The 22,504-nt window shown below is 36.1% G+C and overlaps 1 protein-coding gene across 3 annotated transcripts in view; it reads left to right on the top strand.

Annotated features, from left to right (window-relative positions):
- The first annotated feature begins 2,546 nt into the window (after window positions 1–2,546).
- The window catches only part of DYNC2H1 (dynein cytoplasmic 2 heavy chain 1), a 413,953-nt gene continuing 393,995 nt past the window's right edge, over window positions 2,547–22,504 (top strand). For all 3 annotated transcript variants that reach the window (XM_064288850.1, XM_064288851.1, XM_064288852.1), the window contains exons 1-11: window positions 2,547–3,782; window positions 7,598–7,768; window positions 8,253–8,388; window positions 13,361–13,479; window positions 14,442–14,586; window positions 15,673–15,905; window positions 19,020–19,154; window positions 19,269–19,382; window positions 19,499–19,610; window positions 19,946–20,070; window positions 21,212–21,387. In XM_064288850.1, the coding sequence (XP_064144920.1) occupies window positions 3,588–3,782; window positions 7,598–7,768; window positions 8,253–8,388; window positions 13,361–13,479; window positions 14,442–14,586; window positions 15,673–15,905; window positions 19,020–19,154; window positions 19,269–19,382; window positions 19,499–19,610; window positions 19,946–20,070; window positions 21,212–21,387 (1,661 nt within the window). In that variant the 5' untranslated portion in view covers window positions 2,547–3,587. The remainder of the gene's footprint in view (window positions 3,783–7,597; window positions 7,769–8,252; window positions 8,389–13,360; window positions 13,480–14,441; window positions 14,587–15,672; window positions 15,906–19,019; window positions 19,155–19,268; window positions 19,383–19,498; window positions 19,611–19,945; window positions 20,071–21,211; window positions 21,388–22,504) is intronic.

Here is a 22,504-nt window from a genome sequence, read left to right on the forward strand (position 1 = left end):
GAACTTCTTTAAGATTCCAAACAAAATGCTGGTAAGAAGTTGTGATAGTTACTTTGAGGAACTTATAGTCCAAGTATAAAGAGTAAGGGGTTATGTAATTGAACCCTTTTTTCCTTAGGCCACATAAAACCAAAACCCCCTGCGAACCAGTTGATTCCAACTCAAAGTGACCCTACAGAACAGAGTAGAGCTGCCCCATAGGGTTTCCAAGGCTGTAAATCTTTATGGAAGCAGACTGACACATCTTTCTCCTGTGAAGTAGTTGGCGGGTTCAAACTGCTGACCTTTTGGTTAGCAGCTGAGTGCTTTAGTCACTGCACCACCAGGGCTCCTTTAGGCCACATAGTGAGGTGTTAAAATTGGGCCATTTTTTACACTAACCTGTATTTTATAAGATCTTGGCTATATCTCTCTTTGTGGCTCCCTAGTTCTCTTGAAAATTCTTAGTACCTCCCGAAAATAAACTTGTGGGTTACCCCAATTGTTCACCTGATGTGTCTAGCCATGAACTTTATATATGGTGCCAGAACTTCCTGATAAACACAATGCTGATTACACAGAGTTTATGATGTCCATAGACAGCTAAGACCAAAGGTACCAAGAAAAGAGTGAGGTAGTCCCCTGTGAAAGGCTGAGTGATGGCTCCCTAAGACGGCCATGTCCTAAATCCCAGAACCTGTGTCTGTTACCTTATATGGCAAAAGGGACTTTACAGATATGATTAAATTAAGGATTTTGAGATACAGAGATTATCCTGGATTATTGGGGTGGACAAGATGTAATCATTGGGGCACTTTTGAAGACAATTAGTTGCTACATATATCTGAGCATGTTCAACAGTTATATTTTCCATGAAAGAGTGGAACTTAAGCTCTATCCCTTCCTTTTTTTTTTTGTTATTAGTGAAGGCCGGTATAGAATGGAGCCCTGGTGATGCAGTGATTAAGAGCTCAGCTGCTAACCAAAAGGTTGGCAGTTCGAATCTACCAGCAGCTCCTTGTAAATGCTATGGGGCAGCTCTAGTCTGTCCTAGAGGGTCGCTATGAGTCAGAATTGACTCAAGGGCAATGGGGTCTTTTTTTTTTTCCTGGTTAATACAGAATACAGATTAGACTTTAAATAGGTGATCCTGAATAGTATAAATTCCAGGAATTTGCTCTACTTGGGGAGCACTTTAGAGCTTCCTTAGTTAAGAATTTCCCTAATAAGAGGCTAAGATGCTTTTAGAACCATCCCAGAGCAGGCCCTGGGAGTGAGTTCCAGGCCTGAACTCTACAGAATCCATAGGGGAACCCACTGGCTCTTCGTATCTGTCCCAAGGCAAATAAGCTTGGAAGAGAAAGCTCTGAGCTCACTTAGATTTTCTAGAGTTTTGGGCTAAAAAAAAGTCCCAGGTAACTCCAGCTGGATACATATCCCACAGGTGGCCTAAAATTGAATCAGTTTTGGGAAAAAGGAAACAGAATGCTACAGAAAATGCTATTTGCTTAGATAACCTTATATCAGAATATTATACCTCTGAAAGAAAGCTGCCTTCCCTACAAGAATTATAAAGAAAATTACATATGTAAATGTCACTGTTTCAAACATTATTTGATGTACACCAAGTCTCCACATTGACGCAAGACTCAAACAAGAATATTACAATTCAATAAAATATTTTAGATCATTGAATATAATTTTAGTGATATTTGATTTGAATTCATTAGGCAAGAATTGTTATATTGTAAACAGTTAAATACTGGCATTTTTTTTTTTTCTGAGTCTCAGTGTTATCCATTAAAATGGATGTTTTTATCCTGACTTCATTTGGTGGGATCAATTATTCACATGTCAAAGAAAACGGAAAAAGAGTGGGGGTGCAGGAAGTTTGGAAAACAGGTTACAATACTGATACATTAAAGAAAAAAATACTCTACCATTCTCCCACATAACTGCCCCATTTTGTCCAAGGTTGGGTGTATAAATCTCAATTTTGATAATTAAATTCTATTGAACACATTTCAAACAACAAATTCTTTTTGTATGTGAGGTCTCACACTTACTACATCAGTTGCCTTTGAGTCAACTGACTCATGGTGACCCCATTTGTGTCAGAGTAGAACTGTGCTCCATAGGGTTTTCAATGGCTGATTTTTCAGAAGTAGATTGCCAGGCCTTTCTTTTGAGGGTCTTCTGGGTGGACTTGAACCTCTGACCTTTTCAGTTAGCAGCCCAGCATGCTTTAACCATTTGCATCACCCCAGGGATTCTGTTACACTTATTTGATGCACCTTTTTTTTTTTTTATGATGCTTTATAAGAAGTGAAACCATGTATCACCTTTGAAATTTGCACAAGTGAGTTTCTTTGGATAGACAAAATTATGTTCTTTAGGTAGTTAGAAAGGAGTTCTGGTGGCACACTAGTTATGTGCTTGGCTGCTAACTAAAAGATTGGCAGTTCTGGTGATGTGCTCCTGTGAAGATTTACAGCCTTTGAAACTCTATGGGGCAGTTTTACTATAGGCTTACGATAGGGTTGCCAGGCTTGATGGCAATGGAAAGAAAGAAAAAAAATGTAGTTTAAGTTCTTACTATTGTATTAGTATCATTTCAGAATTCTCAGATCTCTCATGTTAACTTGTTTAATGTTGCTATTTCTGTATTCCTTCAGATTTGGTTGTGCTTGCATAAAATAAATTAACAAGTGTATATTTTAGTGGGTTGGAGGTTCCAGGCCACCCAGAGGTCCCTTGGAAGAAAGGCTTGGAGATCTACTTCCAAAATATCAGCCTATGCAGCACACTTCGATTCTAACACAAGGATGTCAACTCTACTGGCAACTGGTAGGGGTGGTGATTGGGTAATGGCTCTGATGAAAAGTTGGTGGTTAAATTTTTCTGCAATGAGTAACAATAATAATAATAGTAATAATCAAAGGAATGGTGGGAAATTAACCAACACAAAAAAGGGCAGAGAAAGATTCAGGCATTAAATCAACATTGTATTGAATTTCTAGCCTCTAGCAGTCTCTTTGAAAAGCGATTTTACAATAGTAATCTCTTTATAGCCTTATTACAATATTGGGTGTGGAATAGTATTCCTCACGTTTCAGATGTGTAGCCCAGACACTGACACAATGGTTTGCAAATGACTGCAGATGGCAGAGGGAGTACTACAATCCAGCTCTCCTAAATCCAGCAACGCTGTTGTACTTGAAAGCTAGATGTATATCTTTTATAAATACGCATTATAAAAAAATAAGTGAAAAGTTTCACTAACTGACACGAACTCACCGGAACGCCTTTCAATCGATGACTGCGGGGAGCAGCTGATGAGCCCCGAGGTGGTCGATCGCTTCCGAAGCTTTGCGTGCGCGTGCTCGACGCGGCAACGTTCCCTGCGCGCCGCCCGCTGCGCAGCTTGTGGAGCTCCGTCACCATAGCGACTACCCCTGGCAACCGCGAAGCGCTGCGGTCCGGCGGGCGGGTCCGGGTTTGAGCTAAACTTCGATCTTCCCTTTATTTCCTTGGCGACTGTTTTTTTTTTTTTTTCCCCCTCCTTCCCTCTTTCCCGTTCTCCTTTCCTTTCTCCCGTTCTCCTAGTCATGGCGGGCGGGATTGGGGACGTTCGGAAGCTTTTCATCTTCACTACTACCCAGAACTACTTCGGATTGATGTCGGAACCCAGAGATCAGCCCCTACTGTACGACTGTCCTGAAATCAACAACTTCTTGGATGACGGAAACCAGATGCTCCTCAGGGTGCAGCGATCTGACTCCGGAATCTCCTTTTCCAACATGGTACGGTTTCCTGCACCCCTCTCCTGACTCGCGTCCCCAGGCCTAGCCTCTAGCCTTACCCGACGGACCAACGTCTGGAGCCCAACGCTGTCTCCCTCTTAGCTGCCCTGAGAGAACGTTGGCCTCCTTGTTCTGCATGTAGTTTACAAGCTTGCATCCCGCCTGACCAAAGTTCTCTGTTCACAAACCTGAACAAAAACAATTATGTATTTTTTTCCATTTTTTTTTCCTTAATGACTGCATATGGGTTATAAAGAAAATAAACATGTACCACTTTTGTTTTTTTCTCTACTTTCTTTTGAAGTTCTTTATGGTGCATTCTAGTTTTTTTGTGTGCACACTGATTTTAGTGTTGCTCTAAAAATTTTTTTTTCTAGGGGAAGATTGGTTAGGATATCAAATCTTTTACTAGGTGATATATTACATTCCACAATAAAGTTTAATTATTTCTTTTTTGGTGTACGATATGTGCGGCATTGATTTACTTATTGCATTACTACTCCACTAGTAAGATTGCTTAAGAAATAGTTGCATTGGTTTTATATATATGTGTGTGTCTGTGTATATATACGCATATATACACAGACACACACACACTCACACACACACACATACCTCGAAGTATTACACAGAAGAAAATTGCCTGGCACACTAAAGGGGCTGAGTGAATGAATGAAAGTTAGCAAATCATAGACATTTTCAGCTGCTTCCTAGCTTGTGTTCACCCATATCCCTAGGCCTAGTAGAGTATTTGGCACACAACAACATTCAATGCTTTTTTGTAGGTTGACTGAATCGTTCATCCCATTAAGTGTGTATCATTCTTGGATTCCTTTTTAGCTCTATTCAACAAATATTTATTTTTAGCTCAATATATGCAAGACACATTGCCAGGCTTGGTAGGTTTATAAAAATATAAAAAGATGGGTAATCCTGGCTAACATTTACTTTCTCTTTACATTCCAGGCACTGTTATAAGTACATTGTATGTGTTAAGTCATTTTTAATATTTATAACAACAGTATAAGATAACTTTTTATTTCCATTTTATGGCTGAAGAAGGTGTTTACCACTCTGCTTTTCTGAAAGGTAGTATAATTCAGAATAAGCCCTTGCCTCTGCCTTCCAGAGCCTCATTTCAGTGGCCTGTTGTTGTTAGGTGCCATCCAGTCAGTTCCAACTCATAGCACAACAGAACGAAACATTGCCTGGTTCTGCGCCATCCTGACAATTGTTGTTATGCTCGAGCCCATTGGTGCAGCCCCTGTGTCACTAGGCCTAGGATGACATATACTCAACAAACTATAAAATTAGGGTACATTGTTATAAATGCTTCTGAAAATTCAAATAGAATGCAATGGGAAAAACAAGATGGGGAGGTATTTGAATTTGTGAAAGTGTAGCTTGGGTGCTGTATTAAAAATTAAAACTGTTAACTTTTTTTTTTTTTAAGCTAAAGCGATCACTAGTGGAGCCCAACAAGCTGTTTGTTATTTTTAATCACACACTACAGGTTTTTAGTCATATTTGAAGATGTTTTGTTATTTCTTAATTTGTAGTTCAGATGTCTGAGAGCCATTATGATTTAATAAGTTAATAAGTCAACAAATATTTATCAGTGGCCTACTACTTATCTGGCATTGTTATAGGTGCTGGGAATAAAGCTTTGTACAAGTTAGAGTTCATGTCCTCAAGGAGTAACATTTGAGTAGACAAAGAGGCAAAATCTTCTAAACATTCATAATGTAATATGGTTTTGGGTAGTGATAAGTACTGTTAAGATAAAAACAGTTGGTTGAAGGGTGGGGAACTGCCTTAAACTAGGGTGGGAGGGAAGATCTTGGTGGAATTAGTGACCTTTCAAGTGAGATCTGAATTATGAGTTTTAGGCAGACATAACATCTGGGGTAGGAGTGTTCTAAGCAAAAGAAATGGTAACTACCAACTCAACTTCGTTCCAAAGGGGCAGGAAAAACAAAATCCAGGTGATTGCTGAAGTGTAATGAATGAAGGAAGAGCTTAGAAGGTTAGGTGGGAGAATAGGGTAGGGGCCGATCATTTATGACCTTGTATATCATGTAGGTTGAAGTAGGAAGTCATTGGTAATCTTAAACCAGAGAAAGCTGTGATCTGGCTCATGCTTTAGGATCGGGTTTGACAAACTTTTTCTGTAATGGGTCAGATGATAAATGTTTTAGGTTTTCAGGGCCATACGGTCTGTCACAACTGCAACTCTGCTTTTGTAGCATGAAAGTCCTACACAATATGTAATGGATAGCTGTATTCTAATAAAAACTTATTTATGGACACTGAAATTTGAATTTCATATCATTTTTACATGTCACAGAATTTTCTCCTTTTTATTTCTTTAAAAATGTAAACATTTTTAGCTTGTGGGCTGTAGTTTACCAACCCCTGATCAGTCTCAGTAGGGGATTGGAAGTATATTGCAACCTCAAAAGAAAAAATTTGCACCTTGAATTAATAGTTATCACGTTATAGTCAAAGAGGAATAGTAGTTGCTAGTGATGGGCAAACCTGGAGGAGAGGCAGCTAGGAGCACTTATTCTCAATTTTCCTTTCTTTGGGATGATGAGAGGCTGTAGCCAACTGATGGTTTGCTTTAACTCTGTCTTTGGCTAGGACAAAGCTCATGGTCCTGATTGATGCTCCATGGCAGACTCGGCAAGCAATGATGGGTGTTGTTTGCAAAGCATAATAATAGAATGTGTGTTTTCTGAATTTTCTTTCTTCAAATAGGTGGGAGAAGGAAAGTACAAGAGTATGCATCATTTAATTGCTAAAAAGTGAATTAAAAAATATATATATGTCTGCAGTTTGTTATATATACCCACTTGTAATTGGAATAATACAATCATACTAGCAATAGAATTCTGATGTGTGAAAATGAGAATTTTAGAAATGCAGCAACACAGAGTGTCAGCTCCTTCCTACTGGTTAAAAAATGTAATGGTGAGGATAAAAGAAAAATAGCATGAAAGCTTACTCATCTACAAGATGGTCTTCATATACAGCAGAGACCTTGTTTGAAAGCTTCTTAATGAATAGAGTTCTTTTCCTGGAGAAAGAGATGAGAATAACTGTGAAAGTATGTCTATAATGCAGAAGCTTCCTTTGGGCAGTATACTTTTCAGTTAATAAACAAATGACTATGAATTGACCTATTTTAAATAAGTTAGCTTTAGAGAATTCTAATTTAGTTCATCCAGTTTGAATTTCATATAGTCTAGCTATATGACAACTTAGTAAAAAGGTTTGATGTTCAGACATTTTAGGGAAAAAAATTTTTGTTCAGGAAAAGATGACGTTGGAAGATAAGTTAGTTTTGGTATTTTTGAGTTTATATATAATTTAAAAAGCACCCTTTTTAATACTGATTCCAGATAAGATAGTAACTAACATCTTTGTTATATACTTCTGAGGTATGGTAGAGAAATACATTACTCATCAATGTGTACGTGGGCCATACAGGTTTGATCTGCAGTATTACTGAATCTTCCTGGAGTGAAACAGTTAATAGTGCATGTCAATAATGTTTATATAGTGCTTTCTGTTGATAAATCACTTATCAAAGTAGCTTTAGGATACAAGCACATGTAAGTGGGGATACATTTTTAAACCTAGATATTCTTAAGGGGCAGAGAGAGATTGTTTTTAATATACTGTACTTATATTTGAAATAATTTTTTCCCCACAGGATATAATTATGGTGATACAACATTTTAGGGAAATATTTCTTTCAAATATTAAATTTTATGAAGATAACATTAAAAATCTTTTGTTTATCACTTTAGATTGATTTTGGTGACACAAAAGATAAAGTGTTGGTGTTTTTCAAGCTGCGACCTGAAGTAATTACCGACCAAAATCTACATAATAACATTCTTGTTTCATCTATGTTAGAGTCACCTATTAACTCTCTTTATCAAGCAGTACGACAAGTATTTGCACCAGTCTTGTTAAAGGTAAGTAAATAAAAGTAGCTAAATGGTCATGGGTCTTTTACCTAGGCATTTGAACAGATGTTTTCGTAAAAATAAACATAAATATTTGATATATTACTTGTTAATGATGTTAGTATATTTAAAATTTTACTTACTGTTAATGGTATTTTAGCCTTTTAATTAATATAGGCGTTCTTAACTTTTAATTTTAGACTAAGCTTTGTGACAAATAAAGAAATTGGAGAAAGGTAAAAATTCAGCCCACATCAGCTCTTAACGTCTCGGTGATAAATGATCTTTATAAAGTCTTAACTTCTAAGAGGACCTCACCCCCTCACTGCAGCCTACCCTTTCCTCCAGCCTCCCCACTTCTGTGAAATGGAGATAATGGCAGACTTTAAGTGAAGCAGGGGTATTTGAACTTAGTTCTTTAGACAGTGTTTTAGGAAGTCAATTTAATTTCCAAGATTTTGATCAATGATTGCTCTTGTCTGTTTTTATTTAGGATCAGGAATGGAGCAGAAACTTTGATCCCAAGCTTCAGAATCTTTTGAGTGAATTAGAAGCTGGATTGGGCATTGTTGTGCGAAGATCAGACATTAACTCATCAAAAATGAAGTTTAAGGAGGATGACACACGAGGTATATAAACATAGCTTAATCAAAGACAGAAACCCTGGTGGCATAGTGGTTAAGTGCTACAGCCGCTAATCAAAAGGTCGGGAGTTTGAATCCACCAGGTGCTCCTTGGAAATTCTATGGGGCAGTCCTACTCTGTCCTATAGGGTTGCTATGAGTTGGAATCGACTTGGTGGTAATGAGTTTGGTTTGGTTTTTAATCAAAGTCAAAATGATTATTTCATTAGTACATTAGTAAATAGACATGTTTCTTTATGGATTTCTTTCTATACTGTTGGAACTTTTCTGAGCATGAACTTCTTATAAATAACTATAGATTTATATGAATTTGTAGAAGAGGAAATTATAATCTTTAACAATGTTTGATCCATAGAAATATAAAATAATTACATGCCTTGCAAAGATAATAGGTTGGCAAATTTATTTTAAAATGTATTTTATCTGAAGGTATCTAATTATAATTTTATTGTGGCAATAGGTAAATTATTACTCATATGAATGATTAACATGAAATGTGTGACTTACCTAAATCCTTATTTTAAAATATTGAATGTAGTTTTATTCTTTGAATAGTAAAGTAGAAGGTTTTGGAAGCTAATAGTCCTGGAAAGAATAGTGTGCTTATTTCTAGCATATGACTAGGCATTACAGATGGTCCAGCTTGTTGGGAAATTTAAAACAAATTTAAAAGTAAAACTAATTTGTTTATAGTTTGAAATTAAATTAAAACATTTAGTGATTAAATTATAGTTCTAGTTTATCCTCATTATTCATAAATTCCATATTTACAAATTTGCTTACTTTCTAAAATTTATTGTAGCCTCAAAATCAATACTTGTGGGTCTTTTGTAATCATTTGTGTTGCATAGAACAGTGAAAAATTTGAGTTGTCCGATGCATGTTTTCCTAGCTGAGGCCAAACTAGAGAACAATCTGCCTTCTTGTTTCAGCTCTGACTTAGTTATATAGTTATCTAGAAATACCACAAGTGGTTAGCTTTAACCAATAGAAATTTACTTCTTCGTAGTTTAGGAGGCTAGAAGTCCAAATTCGGGGTGTTGGCTCTAGGGGAAGGCATTCTCTGTTGACTCTGGAGGAAGGTCCTTGTCTCTTGAGTTTCAGCTCTTGGGCAGTCTTCATGTGGCTTAGCATCTCCCTTCCCTCACCTCTGCTTCTCTAGCTTGTTTGTTTAATCACTTTTATATCTCAAAATAGATTCCCTCAAGACACACCCTATATTAATCCTATCTCATTAACATAACAAAGACAAATGGGGATTATAACCACAGGCATAGAGGTTAGGATTTACAATACATATTTTTTGGGGACAAAATTCAATCCATAACATTCCATCCTTTGGCCGTCCAAAATTCATGTCCTTTCCACATGCGAAACATATTCACCCCATCACATCATCCCAAAAGTCTTAACTCCAAGTTCAAATTCCATCCTGGACCAAAATTCCTCTTCTTCTGTGAATTTGTGAAATCTAGAATACCAGTTATTGGCTTCCAAAGTAGAATAGTGGAACAGGCACAAGGTAGGCATTTCCATTACAAATGGGAGAAATTGGAGGGAAAGAAGGGATAACAGGCACCAAGTAAGTCTAAAACCTATCAGAACAAGTTACTTTAGCTCCCCAGTCTTGAAAATGATTCTGTGTTCTCTGAGACTATCTGGGCAATGGCCTTGCCCTCCAGACTATGGGTGTTGGCTTGCCCTCTGGATTCTGAGTGGAGGTCCCTTGACCCTGGACCCACTGGGATGGGAAAACTGCCCCCTTGACTTTGGGTGACCCCATTCTTCTAGCCCATCTGAGTGACGAACCCACCCCCTTGACCCAGGCAGGCCCTCTTCTTCCTAATGGGCATTTCAGGCCGACCTACTCCACCTTGGGCAGTGGCCCCATCCCCCTGGCACTCATGAATGACAGCCACGTGCTTCAGAACCAAGTTGGCAAAGATCAGACCCTTTGAAACCCGGAAGGCTATAGTCCCACCCTTTGAGATCCAGGAGACCGTGGCCCCACTCTTTGAAACTGAGAAGACCCTGCTTCTGGTGCCTCTTCCAGTAGCTCTGCTGATCTCTGAGCTGCTCCAGGGAAGTCTTTTCTTTTCCTGTAGGACAGGAATTCTAAGAGGCAGACAAAGTTCTTTCCTTTCCTTCTTTCTCTGTCCTTTGCAGTCTAAGCTGATGGGTTTTCTGATGTGGTAGTTGGTTAAATCCATCAGTTACAGGTTGAATTTCTTTGACAAAAGATTGTGTGGACACGTCCTCAATGAAAATTCTAGCACACATGTCCTTAGTTTATTCAGCAGAATTTTCAAAACTTTAAGTTTTGTTTTCATTTTGGACAGTTCATTTTTTAAATCCATCTCTTTCCTCTTGCATTTTACTACAAGTGGCAAGGAGAAACCATATGACCCCTTTAAGATCTTGCTTAGAAATCTCCTCATCAAGGTACCCAAGTTCATCACTTACAAGCTGTACCTTCCACCAAACGTTTGAACATAATTCAGACAAATCCTTTGGCAGTGCATAGAAAGCCTTGCCGTTCCTCCATCGTCCAGTCACATGCTCATCATTTTCTTTTGGAGCCTCATCAGAAGCACCTTTAACATCCACATTTCTAGCAACGTTCTGTTGCTGATGCCATATGTATTCTCTAAGACAAGGGAGACTTTCTCTATAGCTGTCCTCACTTCCTCCTGAACCCTCACCAGAATTGCCTTTGAAATCCATAATTCTACCAACAGTCTCTTCAAGGCAATCTAGGCTTTTACTCTTATGCACCTTAAAAATCTTCCAGCCTCCACCCATTACCCAATTCTAAAACTACTTATACATTTTAGGTATCTGTTAGAGCAGCAGCCCACTCTTCAGAGGTACCAAATTCTGTGTTAGGGCTTTCACTTTCTGTCAACTCTGGAGGAAGGTCCTTGTCTCTTTTGAGCTTCAGCTCCTGGGCAGTCTTCATAGAGCTTGGCATCTCTCTTCCCCCATCTCTGCTTCTCTTGCTTGCTTGTTTAATCTCTTTTATATCTCAGAATAGATTGACTCAGGACACGTCCTACCCTAATCCTGTCTCGTTAACATAACAAAGATAACCTGGTTCCAAATGGGATTATAGCCACAGGCATAGAGGTTAGAATTTACAACACATATTTTTGGGGGACAAAATTCAATCCATAACAAGCTCTAATACCGTAAACAGGTGTTCTTTTTGTGATCTATTTAATGCCATACTTTCCACATTTTTGTATTTCGTTGCTGATTTTGCTGTTTAAAATGGCCATGTTGTCTAGTGTTCCTTAGCACAGGAGGTTGTGATTGTGCCTTACAGAGAAAATACACATTACATAAGCTTCATTCAGGCATGAATTTTAGTGCTGTTGTCTGTGGATTCAATGTTAAGGAATTAACAATGTTAAATAAGCCATCTTTAACACAAGCACGCATAAAACAAGCTGTATTATGTATTGATCGATTGATGAAAATGTTGTGACCAGAAGCTTCCAGAAACCTAACCTTGTATTTCCCTGGGAGCAATCGTTCAGTATTGACTAATTCAGTGTTTGTAGTGACTTTGTAGAATGTAACTACCACAAATAATGAGAATTGACTCTATTTCCAGTTTGAATGTCATTCAGAGCATGAATGGTATTGGAATTAGATTTTGGAAAACCTTATGTTAGAGAAGCAAACTACACAGATACAAGATGCGCAATGATTGTATAGATATGAACGGCTCATAAAAGCATATAAAAATCATACTAAACAACAAGCTTGATATGAAGTGTAAATTGCTGCTGTTAGTTTTTCCAGTAGATTTAAATAAGAACTTTCTGTTGAGAAAAAAAAAAACATTCTTTGGTGTTTATGAGGGTGAGGAAAGCTGGGGAGGGCAAATCACTAACTAGTTAGAAGACGTGTTAATTTTGGTGAAGGGAAAGACAACATACAATATAGGGGAAGTCAGCACAGCTTGATCAAGGCAAAGTCATAGACGTTTGCTAGACATGTCTAAACAACTTGAGGGACCAGGTTGCTGGGCCTGAGGGCTGGGGTCCATAGTCTTGGGGAATATCCAAGTCAATTGGTATAACAGTTCATAAGGAAAATGTTCTACGTCCTACTTTTGGTGAGTAGCGTTTGGGGTCTTAAAAGCTCGCGAGCAGCCATCTAAGATAAATCTATTGGTCCCATCCCTTCTGGAGCAAAGGAAAGTGAAGAAAACCAAAGAAACAAGGAAAATATTAGCTCAAAGGACTAAAGAACCACATGAACTGCAGCCTCCACCAGCCTGAGCCCAGAGGTAGGTGATGCCCGGCTACCACCACCGACCGCTCTAACAAGGATCCCAGACAGATGGGAAGAAAAATGTAGAACAAAAGTGAAATTCACAAAAAAAGACCAGACTTATAGGTCTGACAGAGACTGGAGGAACCCCCGAGACTATGACCCCAGACACTCTGCTAACTCAGAACTGAAACCACATCGAAAGCCTACTTTTCAGACAAAGATTAGACAGACCTACAAAATAAACAATAACACACATGAGGAACGTGCTTCTTAGTTGAATCAAGTATAGGAGACCAAATGGGTAACTGCTGCCCAAAAGCAAGACAAGAAGGCAGGAAGGGGCAGGAAAACTGTATGAATAGTCATGGGGAACCCAGGGTAGGAAGGAGGAGAGTGCTGTCACATCGCAGGTATTACAACTGATGTCACAAAACAATATGTGTATAACTAACTTGTGAGAAACTAACTTGAGGTGTAAACTTTCACCTAAAGCACAATAAAATTAAAAACAAACTTTCTGTCGATAGATGCCATAAAGCTCATTTTCTGTACATCTTCAAGAGTATAGGAGATAGGCATATATGTAGACATAGCCAAAATCAGTGAATGAAACATAACTTTCTGGCTTTTCATTTTTTATTGATAATTCTTTTTTTCTTTTTCATATTTTCAGGTATTCTTACCCCAAGTGATGAATTCCAGTTTTGGATAGAACAAGCTCATCGTGGAAATAGACAAATTAGTAAAGAAAGAGCCAGTTATTTTAAAGAATTATTTGAAACAATTGCAAGAGTATGTGATTTATACATAGTTATTTATCAAGCTTCTGAAAGTACTTTAGAGTTTAATTTTCACTAGATTTACCTCTTTTACAATCATTTCTCGATGTCGTTAGCCAAATACATCCTTTATAGATAGCAGAATTTACTTAAGATGTATATTTAAATTAAGCACAATTTAGAGATCCAAAACTTAAAAAAAAAAAGTTAAATTCCAGTCTAGTGGATATTTTTCTCAAAAATATAATCACTTTTCTCCAGATAGGTAGGGAAAAACAAAAATCTACTATACTAATACAGGTTTGTCTGTGTAGAGGTATATGCTTTGAAAGGATATTCACTTACTCAAATTAGCATTTTGAAGTAATCTGAAATATGTAAAGTCTTAGTTTTATACTTGTTTGATTCATTATTCCTTGTTGTACCTACATAGTGGCTAAATAAATGGCCATTTTAAGTATGATTAGAAAATTTTTTTTTCCGAACCAAAATATCATAATTTTCTACTCATTCTCGGTATTATTTTAAAAATATTGGTTTTAAACATTTTTTAACAATGGTGAAATATAGGACAATGAAACTTTTACTATGGTTGTATTATTGTTAACATAACAAGCAACACAGTAAATGAACAAATAACGACATACATCAACCACAGTGAGTAATGTATGTGTGGATTTATGGCACCTGTGATTAATAAATGAGTCCAGACTTAAAGAAAATGACATCAAGGGTGTAAATAAATGAATAGGCTTTTTGCAGTTCTTTTCCTTCTCACTTTCGTGAAATTTATGTTTGTGAAGAAGGTTGTAGGGTATTTGTATAAAGAAGTAATGTGTTATCTGATAGAGAAAGGGAAAATAATATGGCAAATGTTAGGACTGTGAACAGTTGAAAAAATCTGAGAACATTTTGACTGTGTTATCTACCTTAAAAATATGATTATGCTTAAACATTAATGCATTTTGGTTTTAGGAGTTTTATAACTTGGACAACCTATCCTTATTGGAAGTTGTTGACTTGGTGGAGACTACTCGGGATGTTGTTGATGATGTGTGGAGACAGACAGACCACGATCATTATCCTGAGTCCCGAATGTTACATCTCTTGGACATCACAGGTGCTAGTTAAGAAATAACTTGTGTAATGCTGGGAATCCGGTCCTGTTTTCCTCCATTTCTTAAGGCTTTATTTTGAGAACAGTTTTAGATTTACAGAAAAATTGAACAGAAAGTACAGAGAGTTCTCATGTGCATTCCTCCCCAGCCTGTCTTATTTTGTTTCCTTTTTTTCCTTTAAAACCTTACTTAAAATGCTCTTTAATGTAATAACTGTTAGTTAAAGTAACTCTTAAAGCAAATCATATTAAAAAAAATCATATAGTATTATTTAAATAGGTGTTTGTATATAGTTGGTAAATTTAAGTCATATGTGCCAAATTATTTGACTATTAATAGAACTAAATTTACAAAGGTATTTAGTACCTAAGCATAAATTTATGCCTTTATCTTAAAATGAACTGAAAAATTCTTTAAAGTTTAATGGCTCATCTGTCAATATTAAAGATGCATACACCTTTCACCTAGGAAATAAATACCCTTCTCCATATTATCCTAAGGAAATACATAAAAATGTATGTACAAAGGTTTTTATTGTAGTATTTTTTGTAATTTATAAGAATAGAAACAAATATCAATTGAGAATTGGTCATATAATGCTATATTCATCCACCCACAAAAAACATATTTATACAGTAGGGTATATAACCCAGAAACCCCAGTGCCGCTAAAAAACTATGTGTATGTGTGTATATGTGTGTACATATACATATCTCTATATCTCTATCTATATGGAGTCTTGGTGGCATAGTAGTTAAGAGCTCAGCTGGTAACTGAAAGATCGGCAGTTTGAATTCACCAGCCATTCCTTGGAAACCCTATGGGGCAGTTCTACTCTGTCCTATAGGGTCACTATTAGTCAGAATTGACTTGATGTCCTTTTTTTTTTTAGTGTATATGTGGATACACATATATATTTCTACTACACTTGAAAGGTGTACATGATAAATTAGAAGATATAAAAATGCAAACTGATGTGTGTGTTTAAAAAATATTTGTGTATAAATAATCCAGAAAGGTAGGAGCCAAGTTATTTACAGTGCTAGTCTAAGAGTTTATTTCTATTCATATGTCTGTGTTATTTTTAGGTGGCTCATTTGGAAGGTTTGTTCAGAAAAAGTTGGGAACATTGAACCTATGGGAAGATCCTTATTATCTTGTGAAAGAAAATCTGAAAGCTGGTATTTCAATTTGTGAACAGTGGGTGATAGCTTGTAATCATCTAACAGGTCAAGTGTGGCAGCGCTATGTTCCTCATCCATGGAAAAATGAAAAATATTTCCCTGAAACACTTGACAAACTTGGCAAACGCTTTGAAGAGGTATTAGTTCGATTGTTTAGATCTTTGTCTTACGTATGAAGTAGTTCCTCACATTTTTCTGAAAGGGTTTGTAATTAACAAGCTGTACACATCTGATTTGGGAGAAAAGCCTGGCAATTTACTTCTGAAAAATCAGCCATAGTTCTACTCTGACACACATGAAGTCACCATGCCTTGGGATTGACTCGACAGCAGCTGGTACTGGTAACATAGCTGATTAAAGTTATTTATAGTTTTGAGAGGGAACAGGAGTTAAAGTTCACGTGAGATAATGTATGGCAGTCAGCTGGCAATGTGCCAGATGCTTGGTGGCCATTAAGTGGTAGTTTCTGCCCCTTTTCTTCTTCTTTGGTGTGTGACATTGGTCAGTTTTTAAGTTGTAAACTTCCGTTAAGCGGTAGTTTCTGCCCCTTTTCTTTTTCTTTGGTGTGTGACATTGGTCAGTTTTTAAGTTGTAACCTTCCGTTAAGTTGTTCTTTCTGCCCCTTTTCTTTTTCTTTGGTGTGTGACATTGGTCAGTTTTTAAGTTGTAAACTTCCATTCTGTTGTTCTTTGTTGTCAGAAGGTAATCAACCTACTGGTCCATGTATGGATGCTCTCAGGCATCTTCTTGGGTGTTGAAATTGTTTTTATGCAGGGACGGCCTTTTAGATGGTACTTGCTGGAGGTCCCTGGGTGGAGCAGACAGTTAATGCACTCTGCTTCTAACCAAAAGGCTGGAAGCTCATTTACCTGGAGGCACTTGAAAGAAAGTCCTGGTGATATACTTCTAAAAGTTCAGCCTCGAAGACCCTGGGGAGTACAATTCTACTCTGACAAATGGGATCACCATGAGTTGGAGCTGGAGTTGACTTGGAGACAACTGGTTTTTTTAGTGGAAGTCCTTGAAACAGCTGCTTAACTTACATACGCAATGAGCTTCAGTATAGAACTTCGACAGTTCGCTTGAAGGGGTAGGCCAAATGATATATGAACAGATTGCAGAGATGACTCTTGTCCTTTGTGCTTACTGGCCATACTTCTGTGTTTAGGAATTTTTTTTTTTTTTTTTACCTTTTATATTATAGAAAATTTCAAACATATCAGAAGTAGAGTAGTATGATGGATGCACGTATATCCATCATTCCGCTTCAGTAGCCATTGACATTCAGTTCTTGTTCTGTCTTTGCCTCCCCTGCCCCTCACCTCTTTTTTGCTGTAGTATTTATAAAACCAATCCAAGATATAATGCTTTAACTTTTATATACCTCAATGTATATTTCGAACAGATTAAGGTTAAACAAAAAAGCATAACCACAATACCACTCCGACATCCAAAAAATGATGATAATTTCTGAATACCATTTTCTGTCTAGCTAGTGTTCAATTACTCTGATTGTCTCAGAAATGTCTTTTTATAGTTGATTTATTTGAATTTTTTTTTTTTTTTTGAATTAGGTCCCAAACAAGGTCAACACATTGCATTTGGTTATCTGTCTCCTAAATCTCTTTTAATCTGAAACAACTTCTTTTCCTATTTTGATTCCCAAAGTGAAAATGAACTTTTACTTAAAATATAAAATAATATATTTGTTTTTATTTGATTTTTAAGAATGTACTTACCATTACAGTACATCTCTCACAGGTTTTTGCCCCTTCCTATTCTTTCATGCCGTATATGTGTTGAAGAAACTGGATATTTGTTTTATAGCATTTTTCACGTTTTGGATTTGCTTCTTTGTATTCTTATATCATTTAGCATGTTCTTCTTCTCCTGTTTTCCTACCGATTACTAGTTAGATTTAAAGCCTTGGTTAGAATAAGGTTTTTTTTTTTTCCTAAACCATACTACTTCTGGGGTGGTGATGTTTACTTCTTATACATCACGTCAGGAGGCGTGTAGTATTAGACTTTCCCACTTTTAGTGATGTGAAGTTTGATCAGTGGGTGTAGGTATGATCCTGACCCAGCTATTACAGTGTTTTTCATCAAGTTTTTACTTAATGATTTTAACAGACATTGAGGATCACAAGGGGTGGCAGAAATGGTCATTTTCTAATTCTGGCATTCTTTCTGCATTTATTAGTGATAATTTTTCCATATAGAAAAACTTTTCCTCATCAACTTTTTTGGCTACCTGAAATATAGCTCATATAGGAATAGCAGTACAGGTAATTGATTCTTTTGTTTATCAGTTTTCAGAACAATGATTTAGTGTTGTAGTAAGATCCATAGGTGACCAATGAAGTGTTAAAATTGCCTTATTATGAACTGATGAATTTTTATATTTTATGTGTTTCTGTTCATGGGAGCTATCATTATACACAAATTGTTCCATCTTTGGACAGTGAGAGCCCCTTCAAGTTGGCGCCTGTGTCATTTTGACATGATTGCAATATTTCTTTGATAACTTCCACCTAAAATATACCAACCTATCTTGTTTATTTTCTGTCTCATATATGGGATTAGTCATTTCTCCAAGGAGCCTGTGCTTTTTAATGGGAGATGGTATTTAGCAACAGTGACCTGGTTATGGAGATGTTAATTGCTACACTTGCAGTTACCAGTGCTTTTAGGCCTTCTCAGCAGACTGAACTGTTAAATATATATATATGCATATATGTATATATATTTTAGCAAGAGAAAAATCAAATTGTGAATATATACTGATATTTCCAATTTAGAAGAAAGATTATAGCATTTTTACTTAATTTTTTTTGATTAGTGGAAACTTTACGTATAATATTTTCCAATTATTTGTAAATTATGCATAATGGGGCTATGTATAAATATAATTTAATTATTAAAAGTATAATTGAATGTAGAATAATGAAAATCAGAATTTTTTACTATAAAGAAATACTGATTCTAAAAATTTAAAGGAGCTTTAAACATAGTTTAAAAATATTTAGAATTTCTATATTTTCATCAGATTGAGCACATTGATTGATGTTACTATGATGATCATTGATTATTGATGAGTAGTAATACTTAGGTCTATAGTTTCAGTTTTATTGTTCGTTTAGAGAATCTAGTTTAAAGAAAATCTTGCCTAATATCTTTAGATTCTGAACCCGTTTGTGCAGATATTTCTGATTTAAATAATTTTTGTTGTTTTAATCTTCTATGTTTTAGATCTTGGCTATTAGAACAATTCATGAGAAGCTCCTCTATTTCTTACCTGCCAGTGAAGAGAAAATTATATGCCTGACTCGAGTATTTGAGCCTTTTACTGGCCTGAATCCTGTGCAATATAATCCATACACTGAGGTAGAATTTATATGTGTTTATGTATTTATATAATTTCCTATTTGTGCTGTTCTTTTTATAGATAAATGTATTTTTTTTAAATATTAAAATCGAACTGTTATTAATTTGTTTTAGCCTTTGTGGAAAGCCGCAGTCTCTCAATACGAAAAAATTATTGCACCCGCAGAACAAAAAATAGCAGGAAAATTGAAAAATTATATTTCGGAAATTCAAGATAGTCCACAGCAGGTAAAATATTGAAATATTTACTTTAAATATCTTGCTTAAGCTATTTTAGGAGACCTGTATGTATTTACTAAGTTGACCATTTGGGATGAACATCCACTTATTTTATTTTATATTAGCTTCTTCAAGCATTTCTGAAATACAAAGAGTTGGTGAAGCGTCCAACTATAAGCAAAGAATTGATGTTAGAAAGAGAAACTTTACTGGCAAGACTTGTGGGCTCAGTTAAAGGTAATAGTTTATCTGAGACTATACCATTTGCTTTAGAAAATATTTTTGTAGATTACTTATTTCTTTGTTGCATGTTATTTGGGATTAAGGCTATATATTTTGACATGTATATGCTGACGATTACTCTTTCCTCTATAAATGGCAGATTTCCTTGAACTGACAGATTATTTTCCTTTGGTGTCTCACTTGATAACACGCCAAGACCCTTGAGGGTTAGGACCAACTCTTATTATTTTTCCGTCTGCACCATTTAATGTAGTGCTTGGTACATGGGAGACACTTAGGGAACCTTTGGTGGATGGATGTAATGATTTTATTTGATTTAAATTTTATAGATTTTCGATTAGACTTTGAGACTCGGTGCCGAGGAATTCCTGGTAATGCATCTGGACCACTTTCTGGCAAAAATCTTTCAGAAGTTGTCAATAATATTGTTTGGGTTCGCCAGTTGGAGCTGAAGGTATTGGTTTTAATAAAAGTTGAATACTAACTTAAAAATGAGCTAAACTAAGGCCTGTAGAAGGCACTCTAGAACTGTAGTGAAAACACTAAAAAAGTTCACTGTTTTCCATAGCACTTCCATCTAATTTTCATGTTAAAGGTAGAAGTCTGAGAAAATGTGCTGAGGAGGTTCCAAAGAGTTTGCTCATTTCTCATGTGGAGATAATTGTCAAATCACTTATTCCTATTGCGGTTGTTTCAGATAAATGCCCTTTAAAAATTCTATTCAAGAGGAAAACACCTTTTACACTGTGTTAAAATTTCCTTTGAAAATTATCATTTAAAAATGTTGGTAGCTGCAAAATCTATCTGCAAGCATATTTATGTAGCTAAATTACTTTTGGTTGAAAGGAGCTTAAAGGAAGGGTGAAATGTAATTACAGCATTGCCTAAGGCACAACAGCGATTTATAGGTTTAAAAGACTATGTGATGACTTTAAAACCAATCTAAGAATCTTACGGACTACTAATTTTTATATGGTAGAGTGTCTTGCATTAGACTCAGTAAATATTAATTGATTATGGTATGTGATTAAGAGCAAGAGGACGTAGAATATACATAGTAGCATATTTGATAGTTCTAATGATTTAAGTTTGTATTTTTGATTCTTTATTTCCTGGAATATTCCTTTTGCTTCCATTGGTCAGCTTTCCAGGATGCTGCAACGTTCTTTGTATGGTGGGGAAGGAAAAATCCTTTTCTTCCTTAATTGCCATTCGAGTTGGCCTAGTTATTGTTTGAGCTATTAACCAAAGCATTTGTAGCTGTGGTTCAAAATTATTGCCGAACATATTTAGAGTATTGCTGAAGGTTTTGGATTCTTCTCTGAAAGTCAGTGGGGCACACGTAATTTTGGACCTTACTTTCACTTATCCTATGCCTTGTATGGGTTATATGCTCTTATGTTTCTACTGTTCTGAGGCTGTATAGTTCAAAAGCAAAGTAGGGGTTTGTATGCTTATATTCCTTGGTAAATCTTAGAGTTCTACTCTAGATGGATGAGAAAGTAATTTCTAAATTGCACATCAGAGAAGAGAGCTCATTATGCTGATTTTGTTAGAATTTAAATGATGTGTATTTTTATAATTTGGCTTTTAAGGTAGATGATACTATCAAGATTGCAGAAGCTCTTTTATCTGACTTGTCGGGATTTCGATCTTTTCATCGAAGTGCTGAAGATCTTTCAGATCAGTTTAAGCTTTATGAACAAGAACAATTTGATGATTGGTCCAGAGATATTCAGTCGGGTTTGTCTGATTCCAGATCTGGTTTTTGGTAAGTATAAACATCTAAACACTGAAATCTACACAGGAATCTTTTTTCTTGTCGTTCCAAATGGAAGATGGAATTAATCATCTCAGCTTGCTATGTTCTCCAGATTTGCTGCTCCTCCTTTAATTTGTTTTTTTGTTAGTTTTAGACCTCAAATTTTAAGTCATTAATACTGGAAACTTTGATGAAATAGTTGACTGCTTCCCCCTTATTTCTCATGTCTCTTCCCCAGAACTGTTTTGGAATTAGGCTTTTCTTCTCCCAGGGTTTTTCTTATAGGTATTCATATACTTTTTTTACCTTATTTGCATTAATATTGGGTATACAAAATTTTACTAATTTTAAGCTCCTTGACAGACGTTTCTTCATGATGTCCCAACATAATAAAAAAAAAAGGCTGTGATAAAAGTCTATTGAATTTAATTTAATTGATTAAACTAATTGTACTAATGAGGATTTAAAATGGATGGTCTAGGAGAATCATTGTTTCTTTGTACCTTAAATCAACTTTCCAGAACATATTACTGTCTGTATTTTTAGAACTTTGTAACATCTCTCTTTAAGCAACTTTGTCCATAATATAAAGTTCTGTTTATTTCCCCTGTACTGCTATATCTAGAATTCTGGTGCTGGAGGAAGAATGGAGGAACCAAAAGGTGCTAGGGCATAGTGATTATAACTTTGTACTATTTATCTCTCTCACTTTCTATCTTAAAGTCTAAAACTTGAGAGATGCTCCAGGAAAACAAACAAACTAAAACAATGATGTACACAACTAATTTTTGAAAAATTGCACACTCTCTCACTATGATGGTGGAGATCCACTACGTATGGTTGCAGGCCAAAGGCCTGAGAGCTGTTGTAGTGAGAAGCTTGTTTAGCTTTGTTCAACACAGTGTTTCCCATTTGGCTATGAAACCTTCTCCTCTCACCTTTTTTGAGTATAAAACCTATTACTGCCCTGTAGAATCAGTGTTCTTTGGAACACATTTTGGGTAGTTTTGGTATGTAGAAACTAATTATGTCTGTTTCAGGGGAGGAAGATTAGTCTTAAATAAGGACAAAAAGGTCACTAGTATAGTTTTCTAATACCTTATATTCATATAGGAAAGTTTGGGCT

This window comes from Loxodonta africana, chromosome 7 (genome assembly GCF_030014295.1).
Source record: "Loxodonta africana isolate mLoxAfr1 chromosome 7, mLoxAfr1.hap2, whole genome shotgun sequence".
Taxonomy (NCBI): Eukaryota; Metazoa; Chordata; class Mammalia; order Proboscidea; family Elephantidae; genus Loxodonta; species Loxodonta africana.